At 38.0% G+C, this 17618-nt stretch overlaps 1 protein-coding gene across 1 annotated transcript in view; it reads right to left on the bottom strand.

Moving 5' to 3' along the window:
- LOC140229596 (complement factor H-like) overlaps positions 1-17618 on the bottom strand; it is a 166203-nt gene that overhangs the window by 94422 nt on the left and 54163 nt on the right. The window contains 1 exon segment of the mRNA XM_072309841.1: positions 6660-6874. Coding sequence (XP_072165942.1) covers positions 6660-6874 — 215 coding nt within the window.

Below are 17618 nucleotides of genomic sequence, written 5' to 3'. Positions count from 1 at the left end.
TACAAAGATTTTTGTCCATTTGGGGCTGTACAAATCGGTCATTTTTACAGTGTGCGTAAGGACTTCTGTGACCGTAGCTTCAGTGGGATGCATACTTCTGTTTATGCGTTTCTGTACGATTGATGTGCACCGAGTTGGAAGAGGCAATCATTGAGGAAAGTGATGCTGCTATTGGAATGTGTGAGAAGGATGCAGGGCTGCCAACATTGGAAACTACTTGAGAGTGAGACTCCCATAGGCCAATGCTATAATTTCGGAGTCAAAATGAGTGAGATCAATAGAAATGCATGCAAATTAAATAAAGTTTTAGAGTGAGAAAGGACCAAAATGAGTGAGTCTCACTCTCAATGAGTGAGAGTTGGCAGCCCTGAGGATGATACATGATTTTGTAAATGTGGACAACAACAGAGAGGAAATATGGAAGGATTTGTTGGAAGAAGGTGCATACACATAATTGTAGCAAAAATTACTAGTACTTAATACATAAACACACTTTTAAACAATGTACATAGGAAGAAAGACAGTACCACACACATGATAGTGATAAACACACACACACACACACACACACAAAATTAATGCCTACCTGCATATACATCAATAAAGAACATGGCCGCTGAAAATAATTCAGATTTACATAAACTAGCCCCCATCTGCTTTCGTCCAACTATGCCATCCACCCAGTAGAAGGTAATCAAAAAAAAAATAATAATTTAAATAATAATCATATAAATAAATAAAAAAATGATAAAGATTGGATTTTCTGTGTCATCGAATATTTATGAACAAATAGTTTTTCCTCCTCCCCCCTCCCCCTTCCCTAGGCCAAATTTTCTTCTTCCTCACACATGCCATGTAATGTGACACAGGAGTAGATTTTTTGCATTTAGATCTATATTGTCTCAGAACACAGTTCTCAGTTTTTAGATTAACATGTCAGCTCAGTTCAGTCTGCATACTTCTACTTTCTCGTGTTTTTGTTTCTGTTAAAATATCTCCTTCGTAGAAGGTAAGAAATTACATTTATTCAATGAAATAAAAGTGCAGTGGCCGAGTGTCGCACGGCGGTGACTGCTGAGCTGCTGCCGCGCACGCTGCATGCAGCAATGCGTTGTGTGTGCTGTGACATGCAACGCTACAGTGACGCGATTATATATACATGGGACCGACCTGAACGCTTAGCGTTCGTGTCATTTTTGACATCACCTTCTGGTTTTTTCCGACACAACCATGGCCGGGAATATTACGGTATGACATTTAAAATGCAAGCAGATAAATAAATGTCGGTGTACTTTGTCCGAATGGCGCTTTTGTTCCGCAATCACACTTCGTGAATCTTAGGATGATTTTCGAGGCATATTTTTGGTAATTTTGCTCGCCAGGTTTTCGCTAAAATTTCACATTTTATCATTGTCAAATCCTTTGATATGTTATATGTGAATATTCGGACATGTTTTCAAATTCAAACTAACTCAATTTTAATCCAAAAATAGGTTTCCTTAAATTGTTATTAGCTTGAGAAGTTGTTTACTTTTTCTCAACTACGCGAGTACATATTGTTTACTTTATGCAAATGAGGCTCGGCTGCCGATGGATTTCTGCGAGATAATTGGGGTGCTCCACCGCGCCTGCAAATGTAAATTATATCACAAATGCATAGGTTTTTTTTTTGTAATTTGTGTGCTGGATTAAAAAGTAGCTCATTAAGTTAAATTTGACACCTTGCTTGCGTCAACATTGCCATGGGTTTTGTTACAGATCGAGTAAGGTTTCTTTGAAGGAAAATGATACAACATCTATACTTTTTCCAAGTTTCAAAGAACCCTAACTCTCTAACTCATGTCAACGTTGACGCAAGCAAGGTGTCAAATTACAGCTGGAGAGCTACTTTTTATTCCATTATACAAATTACAAGCAAAAAAAAAAATATGTATTGTTCAGCTGACTTTTGAATTTGCCTTTCCTTTTTAGGAACACACTGTATGGAAGACGATGAATTAAACAAAATAATTGATCCAATCATGAGTGAATAAGGAAACTCCACTCATTAACATTATTTAGTACTTCATTGTCAGTTATGCAAAATGGCAATGCTGATGAAATCACAGTATTTTTAGGAGAAGTTCTCCATTTACATTTTACACAAAATTTCTCATTTTTCAGAATATGTATTTTTACATCTTAAACTCTGAGTATATTTAGAACAGTTGTCAGTCTTTGTCAAACAGCTCCTTAGAGTATAGTGTAGAAAAATGTAGCTTTCAAGAAAATTTAGAAAATGGGAAATTCTTATGTACAGAGAATGCAATGGAGACTTGATGACCCATGCACCGTCATGACGACATGTAATTTTTTGTAAGTCAACTTGGCAAGATACCTTATTTCACCATGACGACATGTAACTTTTTAAATGTCGACTTGGTAAGATACCTTATGTCATCATGACGACATGTAACTTTTTAGATATCAGCTTGGGTAGATAACTTATGTTGCCATGATGACATGTAACTTTTCAGATGTCGACTTTGCAAGATACGTTATGTAGGCATGACGACATGTAACTTTTTCAGATGTCGACTTGGCAAGATACCTTATGCACCATGATGACATGTAACTTTTTAGATGTCCACTTGGCAAGATACATTATGTCACTATGACGACATGTAACTTTTTTCGATGTTGACTTGGCAAGATACCTTATCTCACCATGACGATATGTAACTTTTTAGATGTCGACTTGACATGATTTTTTTCTCCATATCAACTTATAAAGTTGATAAGTCGACATGATAGAGCTATTATGTTGACTTGACAAGATAAATTATCTCGCCAAGTCTCCAAGTCGAATGGCACTTTAAAGCTTCCGTACTTATCTTCGATGTATTGAGGTATTTCTTTCTTTCTGCAACTTTCTTTGCAATAACTCAGGAAAAACAGCCCCTATCACCCCCATATTTTGCACATGTTTAGTTCATGTCACGTACATTATTTCATGAAATAAAAAAATTACTTGATCGGACACCATCTTGGGTATGTAAATTAGGGTCAAAGGTTAAAAAATGTTTCATCCTGTATCTTGGTGAATACATGTCCGATCTTTCCCATATTTTGCACACGCAAAGACCATGTTACAAGAATCATTTCACAAAATAACCACTTTTTGCTCAGACGCCATCTTGTCTGTGCAAAGTGGGGTCATAGGTCATATGTACTTCTTTCTGTATCTTCGTTATGACGTGTTATCTCTAAGGGAGGAAATTTTTCTAGATGTGGAAATTGACTCGATTGTCTTTATCGAGCACTAGCTCACTTACCCTTCGGTGAATTTCTCCCAGATTTTAATATGTTGTAGCTGAGACTTTTTGCTATCGTTATGTGTCCTTCGTTTTTTCATACGGCGTCGAAATCACGTCGAAAAACTTGGCTAAAATCAAAGCTTAGCTTCGATGTATTTTCATATTACTTTCTTTTTGCAACTTTCTTTGCAATAACTCAAGGCCGTATCAGCCCCATATTTTGCACATGTTCATGTCACGTACATTATTTCATAAAATAACAACTACTTGATCGGACACCATCTTTTGGGTATATAAATTAGGGTCAAAGGTCATTTATATTTCACCATGTATCTTGGTGAATACATGTCTTATCTTTCCCATATATTACACAAGCAAAGACCATGTTATAAGAATAATTTCGCAAAATAAGCACTTTTTGCTCAGATGCCATCTTGTGTGTGGAAAGTGAGGTCTAAGGTCAAATATATTTCATTTTGTATTTTCTTTAGTGTATGCGGAATTCGGTACCAAAGGTGGCAGGTCTGACTCCCTTTTCTAAATGAGAATCCAAACATCACACGGCCAATGTCCCATCGACACAAATGAAACCGGTATGGTCATGCCTATTGGGATCAGGACTAAAATCATTGATTTCCAAATAGATCGTATCACCTAACTTGTCAGTGTTGACAAATTCCAATCTCTAGTTCTTACTTGTTTTTGATAGGAGAAAAATCCCAAATTTCACCAAAAGTGTGCACCAGATCGCTGAATTTCAGGTCTGAAAATGCAAAATCTTCCTCGTGTGGGAGGGAGGGATACCCCCGTCCCACACCCTCCCCCCGTTAGGTCGCTCCACTCCCTCGCACAGATATTCCAACTACAAGTCCCTCCCCCACCCACCATCCTTAAACCGGAACGATGCCCCTGGGATGATTGCTTTATTGACTTAGATAAAAAAAACTTGAAGAATACAATTAATAGCTACAGGAAAAATATTCACTATACGTTATGACATACAAAGAAATGGATATCCATATTATCATTTTATTGAATTCATTTTGGCATTATTCAGGGCTGCGCTACGTTTTTGAAAGGGGGGGGGGTTTCAAAATCGCCTGTCAGTTGATAAGAAAGAACATCAAAAGACAAGGGAAACACCCCAAAAATGTCGTCATACTTTTAAAATGTGATTTTTCGCCGAAAGTCGGCTGGCAAGCAAAAAACAACCAACAAAACAAAAAAAAACAAGAACAAAAAGTCTTTATATCTTTGCTGCCAGAGTGCCAGAGTGCTGCAAAAGTGGGACATTCGATCCTTGTAAAGTGTGTGCGTGTGTGTGTGTGGGGGGGGGGGACCAAACTTCTCTCCCCCTCCCCCCCCCCCCCCCCCCCGAGCTGCGCCTGTCTGGTTATGGGTTTGTAATCGTGGTGATGGTGACTATCGCCGATCACCCCCCCCCCCCCCCACTCCTCATTACGGATTTACACCGTTGGTGTGTGTGTGTCTTCTTGTAAAATTTGAGTCATGCACTAAATGTTGCAAGTGAATTTGTGAAATTATGTTTGATATTTAGAAATTGTTACGGTTTATATTTGTTCTTTTTTAGTTCTAATCCAAATGTAAAAATGTTTTTTAAAAATCCAAACTTTACATGTTAATGACATTTTTTTTTTTTTATTTGTGCATGACAACAACATTAAATCCGAATCTGAAAGGCGCCTACATCACCTTACCACATGTCGGCCACTGTCGCGACCATTCACCGTTGTTACACCGCGACCACACACTTGGCTGACTTGAGTGAATTTGATAACCTGGATTACACTCGATGTCGACGACGTATGTGACCCCGTGTATGTACTCGTTAACCTGTTCGCTGGAACGAAATAGAGAAACACTGTAGCGTCCTGATGGTGTGGTAGGTGGTGTGCACTTACGAATCACTGCATCAGAGTAAAAAACAAAACAAAAACAAAAATAATTGTGGTTTTAGAGTCGTGTCAATTCAGTTCTATTCGTTTCAGTTTACCTTACTTCAATTTAATCAAATTCAAAGACGTTTTCCAACAAATGATGAGACATACACATAGTATACATTTCACAATTCATTGTTAACAATCTGAAAAAAAAATTGCTCAAAGAAAAGCGACAAAAAACTACGTGGAAGTCTTTGCTGTATGTCTCATTAGTACGTTGGGTTGTAATGTTGTTATCAAATTGAAAGCGATCGACGAAGAATAAACAAATTAACAACAAAGTTAATTAGATTAAATGATAGAAGTGCCAGATATCACTTCACACAAAGTAATATCTACATAAATATAAGATACACGACACAAAGTGAAAACAAATTACGCTTCAATAAACAATTGCTGAAGGGGTGATAATGTCGGAGATTCATGTCTCACCGCATGATGGCCATGGAACCATCCAGTTACCATTTTGACAAGACGTAGAAACTGTGGCCTGATTAGGGTGGATGTGATAACCGTTGTTGCACGAGATACTGACATTGAGGGCGTCCCCATGTCTGTACCCGTCAGTCGGAGGGGTCCGCATGTTGCTACCAATGGTGGAAACATCATAGCTTCCAGCTGGGTTAGCAGGTGGCCGGCATTTCAGAACCTCTGCAAAGGCAAAATGTGAGCATGAGTGAAAATGTTGAGAAAATGGACTGATGGAGGGAAATCTGCAAATTGGTAACAAAAATATACGTAATATAGTGATATCAGTATCAAAACTACTGTGCTTCTATCGTATTATTTTACCATGCATTTTTTTCTCTTTTTTCTTCTTCTTAGTCCGAGATCTCGTCTTCTCCACTACTCGTTCCGAGAAAACGAGATTGCGCGATATGCCTATAATATACGAGATAACCAAAATGGTACAGAGAATCAATTACTCTATCTCCTTATACCTACCAGCTCCCCTATATCCAGCTAGTGCAAAGTCAATTTATCTTCTTAAGGAAATAATAGACTAAGTGAGCTTTCTTGCTACTTTTGTAGAGTTTTGCTTGCTTGGTGTTTCGTGTATTTCGTTGTTTGTTGTTGCATTTACTTTTCTGTCATCGAACCCAGCATCTAAGTCGGACATGAAGCTGCCTAGGCCTTCATTGTTATTCAGTGTATCTAGTATAGACACATTGGTATAGAGTCGTTCAATTTAATTTCTACAAAGTCCGTAGGCCTTTAACTATAGTCCTTTTGCAGTGTAAAAATTTGATTTCGTTTTGCCGTTTTTGTCAGTTGTTTATGCTCGCAGGATGACAAACAGCCCCTAAATAGGATAGTACCTTCTACGTATGCTGGTATTACTTCATGGACTTTGTACGGAGGGTAAGTATGAATAGCCCAGATGGCGCAAGTTACTTCTCACCACACGTCGGCCACGGTGGAGACCAATTCCCGTTTTGGCAAGTTGTCCGGAGACGTGACTGACCTCGGTAACCCGCAACACACGTGACTCGAACCCTGAGACTACTTCCGTCAGTGTATCCTTCTTCATCCGGGGCAGTCGAAAATTGGTCAGACTGCCCTCTTACCGTCACGGTGTACCATCCTACCGTCGTACTCTGTGGCATGCATTTCGGACTGGGACCTGAAAAGAAAATGGAAATATAAAACGCATTAAAGGGACATTTCAGACGATTTTCATAATTTCACATCATGTAGTACATAAATCGACAACTCCATGTATATATTTCTGGAACTTATTGTCGTTCTTGAGCAGAGAAACAATACTTTGAAAAAACTTAAACAAATTACACTGAACAAGGATGATGACATAGGAGGTTCACATATAGTTCAGAAATGTAGCAGTGTAATTTCATTACAATACCGCTTGCTTGCGAGTGCACCTGTATATTATCTATGCATGCCTTCTTCTTTTGTTCTGCTTCCTTGAGCCCCAACTCATACATTCTTATGGTGACACTGCCATGTCATCATTCTTGTTCACTGCAATGTATTCTAAATGTTGAAAATATTCATATTCTTCTTTCCAATTATCACAAATTCTGGAACTCTGTCCTCAACATAGATAATTTATAGTTGTTCAAATGTAAAAATCTGAAAATCACCCGGAGCTCTAGCTCCTTTAAGCACAGAGATTGCAGAGATTTCGTCAGCATCAAAGTCATGATAACCGTTGCTTACACCCTATGGTATAAAGAATTCTCTGCGCGCCTTTCCTACAGAATATTTGTATGGCCACGAAACTCCATCAAAAGTTTGAGTGGATCCAATGCAGCACGAGTCAGTAACCGGAACTCAAATTACCTCGGGATGAAGCTAAAATCTATAAAATGACACAGTCTCAATGAATGTTTTTTTCAGTCCCCCACAAGTCTCACGGCTAATATTGAGAACATATTGTGAGTCATCAATTCATAGTATAAAACAGAACATTAATATGTGAATTCTCTGTTGAAAACCACACCACAGTGTGAAATCATCGTCACACTGGAGAAATTCGAACCTTTTTACATTGTCGAATATGTGAACACACTGTGAACACATTGTGGGATACTGTGTTCTTTCCCGAAGGACTATTACCTCACTTAAGCAGGCACAGAAGGGTCGTTAAATTTGATTTTCAAATTGAGTGTGTAATAGTAGAGTCACACCCGGTCGGATTTCGTACCGGGTCCAATTCTCCTGATGCTGCTGCCAGTAATTTGCTGTTTCACACCGTCATTCCATAATCCATAAGGAAAAAATGACTGCGCAGTGCAATGTATCACATTCCGTTATGTATTGCAGTCCCCATTACAGTTTCCAGACTGACAGCACACGCACATACGCGAACACACACATACACACGCACAAGCATGCATACACACCCTCAAAATTACTTTTCCACGAGGTGCCCCCCCCCCCCCCTCCCATGTCTTGACCAACCCTCCACGGTACGCCACTGGCTGCACCCGTCCGGTTATGGGCTTGCAACAGTGGTGATGGTGACTATCGCCGATCATCCCCCCACTCCTCACGGATTTACGCCGTTTTTTCCAAGTCGATATAAAACACGCAAAAACATACATCGAATTGCATCATTAACAACATCAAAATGCAAAAAAAATTCTCTCCGTGGGAGGGGGCGCAACCCCCCCCCCCCAAATCAAATAAAAGAACAAAACGTAATAATGACGCGGAAATATACAAATTTCAGCTCACTCACTCGTACTAAATTAGGGTATTTTTTCAAGTCCGTAGTTTGTTGGTATAAATCGTTATCTATATTGCCGTCACTATTATTATCTTGATTAGAATAATTGTAAGATTTAACAAGCAAAAAGATGACAAGAAATTAATGTTTTGTAAGCTGTAATACAATTTTTTTCGACTCGCTCGCTGCGCTCTTCCGCCAAAATTTATATTAACAAAAAGTATAAGAACAAAACGCGATGATTACGAGGAAATATACAAATTTCGGCTCACTCGCGCGTACTTATTTTGAGTATAGCTACGTTATCTATTATCACTCATATCTTGATTAGAATTTTAAGTTTAAGTGAGCAAACAATGACAAGAATTCCACGTTTTATAAGTTGAAATACAACAATTTTCGGCTCGCTCGCTGCGCTCGATCGCCAAAATTTATCAAAAAATAAAAAAAGATAAGAACAAAACGTCATAATGACGCGGACAAAATGGCAATGTCTATTGTAGGCCATGGGGTGAAGCGGAAAAAGAGGCTTAGAAAATGGGTTTCGTTCCAGCAACACTGGCACTACTTTTTGAATGCGGAAATGTGATGTTTTGTACATCCTAAATATACAGTAAAAAGTTCTCCTCGAAAGATCCTGTAGTTTTTGCGAAAATCCATATTTTATAAACTGCGACCAGCAGCCCAATACACATATCGTAATGGGGCTGCGGATTGTAGCATTTAGGATCATGACAGGCTAGTATTGCGGACAAACGTCAACCTTAAATTGAACAAAAATTTTTCAATTTGAAGACTTGCAAGTAAGGTTGAAGTATTGACAACAGGGTTCGTGCAAGGTTTGGTTCTACAAATAGTCATTTTCTGTTCAAATTGATGACTTGATATGACTAGGTCGAGAGGAATCTGGGAGAGCTACGCTGAATTGACGGTCAGCGCAGGCGCACACATCACTGCGCACAAATTTCGAATCCATTGACTGGATATGATGTCTGTGTGCGCATGCGCTGGCCGTCAATTCAGTGTAGCTCTCCCAGTTTCCTCTCGACCGAGTCACATTTAGTCATCAATTTGAACAGAAAGGAACTATTTGCAGAAGCAAACCTTGCACGAACTCTGTTATCAATACTTCAAATTTATTAATAAGTCTTCAAATTGAAGATTTTTTCCCGATTTTAAGTTGATATTTGTCCGCAATAAAATATCCGTCATGATCCTGTATGCTACAGTTCACAGCCCCAAGACGCTATGCGTATGGGGCTGCTGACCGCAGTTATGCGTATGGGGCTGCTAGCCGCTGTATAGTTCCCATAGTGTTTCTAAGCTGAAATACATATACACATTTTGTAAAGCACTGCTTTTAGCCATATAGTACCTAGAAAAAAAAGTGAAGTTTTGGTTTAATAGTTGCATTATATCTCATGTTTCAGCTTTTCCTGATGTGTATCAGAGGTCAAGGCAAATGCCTTTCAATTCTGTTCAAAGACATGTTATTAATCAAATGACTAATCATTCAAGGGCCGGCAAAAAAAAAAAAAAAATCAGAGCGTTTGTTTGTGTGTGTGTCCGCGTGCATGTGGGAGAATCTTCTTGTACACACACACACACACACACACACACCCTCACATGCCACACACATACGCACACACATAGTTATGAAGATAGACAAGTGTATTACAATATTATTCTACATATGCCTTGGCCATTTATCACATCAGCATCATAAAAAAGATCATCTTAAACATGAACACACACACTGATATAATACATGTATTGATCAGTGCATTACACATACACAGGTGCATAAAAACGCTGACATATTATATACACTCACACGCACACATACAAACTCAGTTACACACATGAGACATTACTATTAAACAGATCATATTGTTTATCAGTAAACATGTTTTTCTTTTCTTCTTCTTAAGAAGCTTTAATATATTTAGATCACATAGCAATCACGTTGTTCATGAAATATTACAGTACTTTAGAAAATTTAATCTTCATAAGATTTCCTGAAGTTGTCATTGCTATCATTAGGTTGGTGGGACACTACCTCCTTTCATGTAAGATAGCTCAAAATGATAATCAGTCAAATTTTCTAGTTTTAATAAATTTTCTGGAACATTCCATGGTCCAAATATCCTTGAAAGGGTGTAAAAGTTTTGAAAAATGCCAATATATAAAATAAAGGCAATATTATAATTTACCCATTCATGAGTGAAATCTGCCGGATTCTGTATTGGAGGCAATGTGTACCTGAAAATCTTGGAGAGAGTAAAACAGGTTTGGCATTAAAAATTATGATAACATTGCAATTAACTTCGAATATCAGAGGATCTGTGCAAACCTGACTCAACTTATGCACAATTTTCATTTGACTGGTATTAGTTTTAGCAAACTGATTTTGTACTCACACCTACATTGTACTGACCTTTCTACATGAACATTCTGTTTCAGTATTAATAATAGTTACATATTTTTTTCCCCCAGAGTGGGAGAAACAAATTTTAATCGTAGTCATTCAGTTTTATGAAAAAAACCACACTTAGGAAAACATCTTTGTTCTTAGAATAATTCAACCCTAATCAAATCATAATAGTGGGCAGAAATGTTTGCTAAAGGGCGAACAATCACATACTGAGGCAAGGAGTCAAAACATGTTGCATAAACATTGGCATTCAAAATAAAGGAAGCAATCTGTATTACAAAGACATTTTATCATGCACAACTTTGGTAAGATGTCAATTCTTGAACATTAATCACATTGACCAAAGCATTGGTGCATATACAGTACATTCTGTTGTTTCTGAACTTTGCACTGAAGTTCTTTGTGTATGTGTGTGAATGTTTCAGTGGTGTATATAATGCTCCATTTTATCAAGGACAACTTATAGTAACATGATAATGTTTTCATGCTTCAATATTAATCATATTGACCTATTTCCCTTGGCAAGTAATGAGCAGGTTGACTCTGTTGCAAATGATGCATTTTACAGGCAACACAGCAGAACCTGAAGAGCTTCCAGAAGAAAATCTTGATCTTGATGTGAGCGTCTTAGAGGAGGAAACAGATGCTCCTGCTGACGGACCAGGCTCCTCCTTCAGCTTTCGTTTCCTAGCGAGATTCAGGCGTTTGCTATCTATAAACCTCTTGTAGCACGTTTCATGGAATCCTATTTAAAACAATGGAGAAATGAACAGCAATGATTAGCCGTTGGATTTTGTTAGGGGGGAAAAAAGGCTAAACGCTAGGGGGAGGGGTTGAACATTACACTCAATATATCATTAAATGTACGGTAGACTATTGACTGCCAATATTTGAATCTTGTAATTACCAATAGGCCCTAGTACTATGCCAGGTAATCATTAACACCTCATGATCATTGTCATCATCAACTACTTCAACTTGTACTTGCAGTGCAATTACTGATTTTGAATGACATCTACAGCTTTCAGCACCTGATCACATGCAATATCAATTATCATAATTATGAATACAACTGCCTTAATTATCATCATTAATACTAGTAATCCTTGGCCTTTCACTATCACCGCCACCCAGTGCCACTGCTTTATAATTTGGCACAACATAATGGTAATCATATGTTTTAGGGAGTTCAGTTGTTGAAATTATGTCATTTTAATATTGTCATTGTTGGTTTTTTAGACCTATTTATATCAAATATTAATAAGTTAATTTAATGAGATGCTAAATGTGTGTTTTGAGGGGGGATTCGCCGATTTCGGGGTGAGAGAGACAGGATGGATTTTTAATATTAATACTCCATGGCAATTTGATTATGAAAATATAAATTTACATGCAGTTTAGACCTTTTTCAATCCAGTCCTGTGTGTCAAGATTTTTACAAAACAATATCACCGATCAGCTACATCAACCTAACCTGGGCTGTACATAGAACAACATGTAAAATTCATCTAGAGTGTAGGCTACATTATAACGGCGCTATGCCATGCCAAGGTGAAATTCAAGATAATTTATCCAAAATGTAACAGACACGCTAACGGCTAAGCTACAACATTAGCGTCCATTATAACATACACAAGCAACGTTCATAACATAGCTAACGTTGTACTTGTAGTCATTACGCATATATGAGACTGCACTGCAGTGTCGACTGCTACGACTGTACGCACGTAAACTAACCTGTAAATTATCCTACGTGCATGTAGGTTGCAGCAGTCCCCCTGAGCAGCTGAATCACTTCGTTCTGGTCTGCGATTTCACGGTCTCCCCCACTCAATTTGATCCACTCTTTGGCACACAAAATAGGTTTCGTCTATCTTAATTTTCGGCAGAGCAGACGACGTAGACGCGTCGACAGGCTCACAGGGGGCGGCCATTTTGACTCGTAAACAATAATTCTCGATTCGGATTGGATAACATACATCACATGATCGTTCGCGAATGAATATCGTGCACGGCAAAGTGTACATATTCAGCTCCTCAGTGACAAAAAAGTTCACTGTTTCCCCCTAAATTACCAAAATACTGCAGGAGGGTTTGTGTCGAACTTTTTCCTGTAGCCTTTTTAGTTATTTGTTTACACGTAGCTGTGGAGAAATTTTAGTGCCGCAGTTGTCGGAACGAAGCAAGCGAAAAAACCAGCTCACCCCATGGCCTATTGCGTTCATACATATTTTTATATTTAGCAAGCAAAATGTTACACGCATTATGCAGCGGCTGCAATTTCTCGCCGATTGGATCAAAAGAGGGCACCCACAGTTTCGAACATACGGGGGGGGGGGAGCGCAAAAAACCAAATCAAGCAATTAGATAAGAACAAAGCGTAGCGATGACGCAGATATATAAAAATTTCGGTTCACTCTCTCGTACTAATTAAGAGTATTTTTTTTTCAATCACTGTGTTTGTTGTTATAAATCGTTATCTATAGGGCCGTCACTATATCTTTATTAGAATTGTAAGATTTAGTAAGCAAAAATAGACAAGAATTCCATGTTTTGTGGGATGAAATACAAGAATTTACTACATTTAAATCACCCTCAATAAGACCCCTTTTAAGTGCTTGGAAAAGCATATCATGTGGACTTTTCTTTAAAGTCCCTACTGGGATGGGGCTGGAGTTGAACACTTTTTCAGAAATTAGGGGCGCAATTTTCACGGTTGCCCCGGGCGCCGTTTTCCCTAGATACGCCATTGCTGCTACCTTAAACATGTGTGACTCTTTCAAGTCGATGCAAAAAAATGCATCAAATTGCACCATTTACAACATCAATATGCAAAAAGCTTTCACTGTGGAAGGGGAAAACCCCCTCCCCCATCTCACCCCCCCCCCCCTCAATCGCTTTGCTCCCCCGCATCTAACCGCTCCCCCTAAGATCAAATGCTGGCTACGCCGTTGATAGGCCCCACTATTTTGTAGGCCTTCACAGTAGGCGGGGCAAGAGCTGAAATACCACGATGTAGTCATTCAATTATTTATGACTATTTCTTTTTAGGTGATCCGAGTATCCTCTCGGATCACCTTCTGTATCTGTACGGATTCTTTCTTCTTTCTCCTCAAAAGTTGTGCAGAGGTTAGCTCAGAAAGTCCCATGCCTTTCACTATCACTTTCAAACTTACACCATATATGTATCATGTCCCAAAGATGACAGATCAAATAAAATCATAGTGATCAGTCGACCGTGACGTCACTACGACGTCATTATATGAAAACACATTTTCATTCATATCTCATTAATGGAATAGAATTTTTCAATGAAATTTACGTCAAATATATATCAAGTTAAGTTAAATTAACTCATATTCTCAAAATTCATCTCAACCCTTCGTTCGCGTACGCGCGGGTTGAAATATTTACATGCTCCAATCGAGCTCAATTTTTTTTTTTTTCTGCACACGTTTCAGACCATTTGAAGCATTTTTTGAAAAATTGAAAAAATTGGACAGACGCGTACGCACGCGCGCATATACGCACGCACACCTCATATGCAATAGAAATTTCCCGTTTTTTCAGATGGATCGGATGTCTGAAATGTCAAGGAATGATTCTACCAAGTTTCAAGTCAATCCGACACTATATGACGTCATACGGGCCCGTCAAAGTTGAAATTCCGCGTCAATGGCGATATACAGTGCAACTATGCCAAAAAACCGCCAATTTAAAATCCGATTTTACTTGTCAGGATGGACAGTGACCCCCCATTTTCTTTGCATATTGTAAAAGCTGATGAGTTGTACATATCCTTTCATGGGTTGGCGATGCTGAAAAAATGATTAAAAGATATCAAAATTTCTTAATAAAATAAAAAAAGGTAAATTTTCAAAATGACGTCATCAAATTTAAAGTTCACTCGAGCGTATTTCACTTATCCTTTTCCAATTTTCACCCAGGTTTCAGTATGTTGTAGCTTATAAAATGTTCTTTCATGTTGTTTTACAAAATTCTGATTGGACAACGGTATTACCTCTCAAAAATGGATTGAAAGTAATCTTGTCAAATTTGACCAGTTTACGTTTTATCTCTATGGGAGTGCAGTTTTTCTGGAAATGAAAATTAACATGACTATCTTTATCGACCACTAGCTCACTAACCCTTCGATGAATTTCTATCAGATTTTAATATGTTGTAGCTGAGACTTTGCGGTATCGCCAGTGTGTCATTTGTTTTTTCATACGACGTCGGAATTACGTCAAAAACTTGGTTGAAATTAAAGCTTATCTACGGAAGCTTTAAAGTGCCATTCGACTTGGAGACTTGGCGAGATAATTTATCTTGTCAAGTCAACATAATAGCTCTATCATGTCGACTTATCAACTTTATAAGTTGACATGGAGACAAAAATTATCATGTCAAGTCGATTTCTAAAAATTTGAATGTCGTCATGGCAACAAAACATATCTTGCCAAGTCACATCTAAAAAGTTACATGTCGTCATGGTGAGATAAGTATCTTGCCAAGTCGACATCTAAAAAGTTACATGTCATCATGGTGACATAATGTATCTTGCCAAGTCGACATCTAAAAAGTTACATGTCGTCATGGTGAGATAAGGTAACTTGCCAAGTCAACATTGAAAAAAGTTACATGTCGTCATGGTGACATAACGTATCTTGCCAAGTCGACATCTGAAAAGTTACATGTCGCCATGGTGACATAAGTTATCTGTCCAAGCTGAATAAATTTGCATGAATTAGCATAATTAATGAATTTCACCAAGCAGTATCAGATAAAATAATGAAAATCAAAATCGGCCATGAAATAACGGAGAAGTAGCATTTTCTAACATTTGAGCACACACGGACAGACGCCGGGACGCATGGACGGACACACACACACACGCATTCACTTGTTTTTGATGGTTTTGATTTCATTTTTTGGTAAAATATATACCATGGTATTAATTTTGATCATCTTCCTCCTCATCTTCTCTCACCCTTTTTATAGGTCCTCATCCAGCAAAAATCACAAGGATTGTGTGGGATATGCTGTGATAGAAAGAAAGACAGCTTTTTCATTCCATGTGGGCACACACTCTGCCTTCCATGCAGCTTATTCCTTGAAGAGAATGAAGGAAGAGATTGCCCATTTTGCAAGCAGAAATTAAAGTCTGTTCGCAGTTTGTATTATTAGCTACCTTAGATCCTTAGTTTGTGTCGGAAAGGGGTGCATTAATGCATAATGATCTCCCAGTTCATGCCTATGTGGCAGTCCTCGATAAAAGGGGAATTCAACCCAAGTCAGTGCGGTGTTTCTACAGTGTGTTCCTAAGAAAGGGAAACCAAGCCTCAAATGTAAATTATACCACAAATGCATAGTTTTTTTTTTTGTAATTTGTGTGCTGGATTAAAAAGTAGCTCATTAAGTTAAATTTGACACCTTGCTTGCGTCAACAGTGCCATGGGTTTTGTTACAGATCGAGTAAGGTTTCTTTGAAGGAAAATGATACAACATCTATACTTTTTCCAAGTTTCAAAGAACCCTAACTCTCTAACTCATGTCAACGTTGACGCAAGCAAGGTGTCAAATTAAAGCTGGAGAGCTACTTTTTATTCCATTATACAAATTACAAGCAAAAAAAAAAATATGTATTGTTCAGCTGACTTTTGAATTTGCCTTTCCTTTTTAGGAACACACTGTATGGAAGACGATGAATTAAAAAAAAAATAATTGATCCAATCATGAGTGAATAAGGAAACTCCACTCATTAACATTATTTAGTACTTCATTGTCAGTTATGCAAAATGGCAATGCTGATGAAATCACAGTATTTTTAGGAGAAGTACTCCATTTACATTTTACACAAAATTTCTCATTTTTCAGAGTATGTATTTTTACATCTTAAACTCTGAGTATATTTAGAACAGTTGTCACTCTTTGTCAAACAGCTCCTTAGAGTATAGTGTAGAAAAAAATGTAGCTTTCAAGAAAATTTAGAAAATGGGAAATTCTTATGTACAGAGAATGCAATGGAGACTTGATGACCCATGCACCGTCATGACGACATGTAATTTTTTGTAAGTCAACTTGGCAAGATACCTTATGTCACCATGGCGACATGTAACTTTTTAGATGTCGACTTGGTAAGATACCTTATGTCATCATGACGACATGTAACTTTTTAGATATCAGCTTGGGTAGATAACTTATGTTGCCATGATGACATGTAACTTTTCAGATGTCGACTTTGCAAGATACGTTATGTAGGCATGACGACATGTAACTTTTTCAGATGTCGACTTGGCAAGATACCTTATGCACCATGATGACATACTGTAACTTTTTAGATGTCCACTTGGCAAGATACATTATGTCACTATGACGACATGTAACTTTTTTCGATGTTGACTTGGCAAGATACCTTATCTCACCATGACGACATGTAACTTTTTAGATGTCGACTTGACATGATTTTTTTCTCCATGTCAACTTATAAAGTTGATAAGTCGACATGATAGAGCTATTATGTTGACTTGACAAGATAAATTATCTCGCCAAGTCTCCAAGTCGAATGGCACTTTAAATCTTCCGTACTTATCTTCGATGTATTGAGGTATTTCTTTCTTTCTGCACCTTTCTTTGCAATAACTCAGGAAAAACAGCCCCTATCACCCCCATATTTTGCACATGTTTAGTTCATGTCACGTACATTATTTCATAAAATAAAAAAATACTTGATC

The sequence above is a fragment of the Diadema setosum genome, chromosome 6 (assembly GCF_964275005.1).
Source record: "Diadema setosum chromosome 6, eeDiaSeto1, whole genome shotgun sequence".
NCBI classification, from domain to species: domain Eukaryota; kingdom Metazoa; phylum Echinodermata; class Echinoidea; order Diadematoida; family Diadematidae; genus Diadema; species Diadema setosum.
The sequence above is the reverse complement of the archived record's forward strand: the minus strand, read 5'-3'. Positions and strand labels throughout refer to the sequence as shown.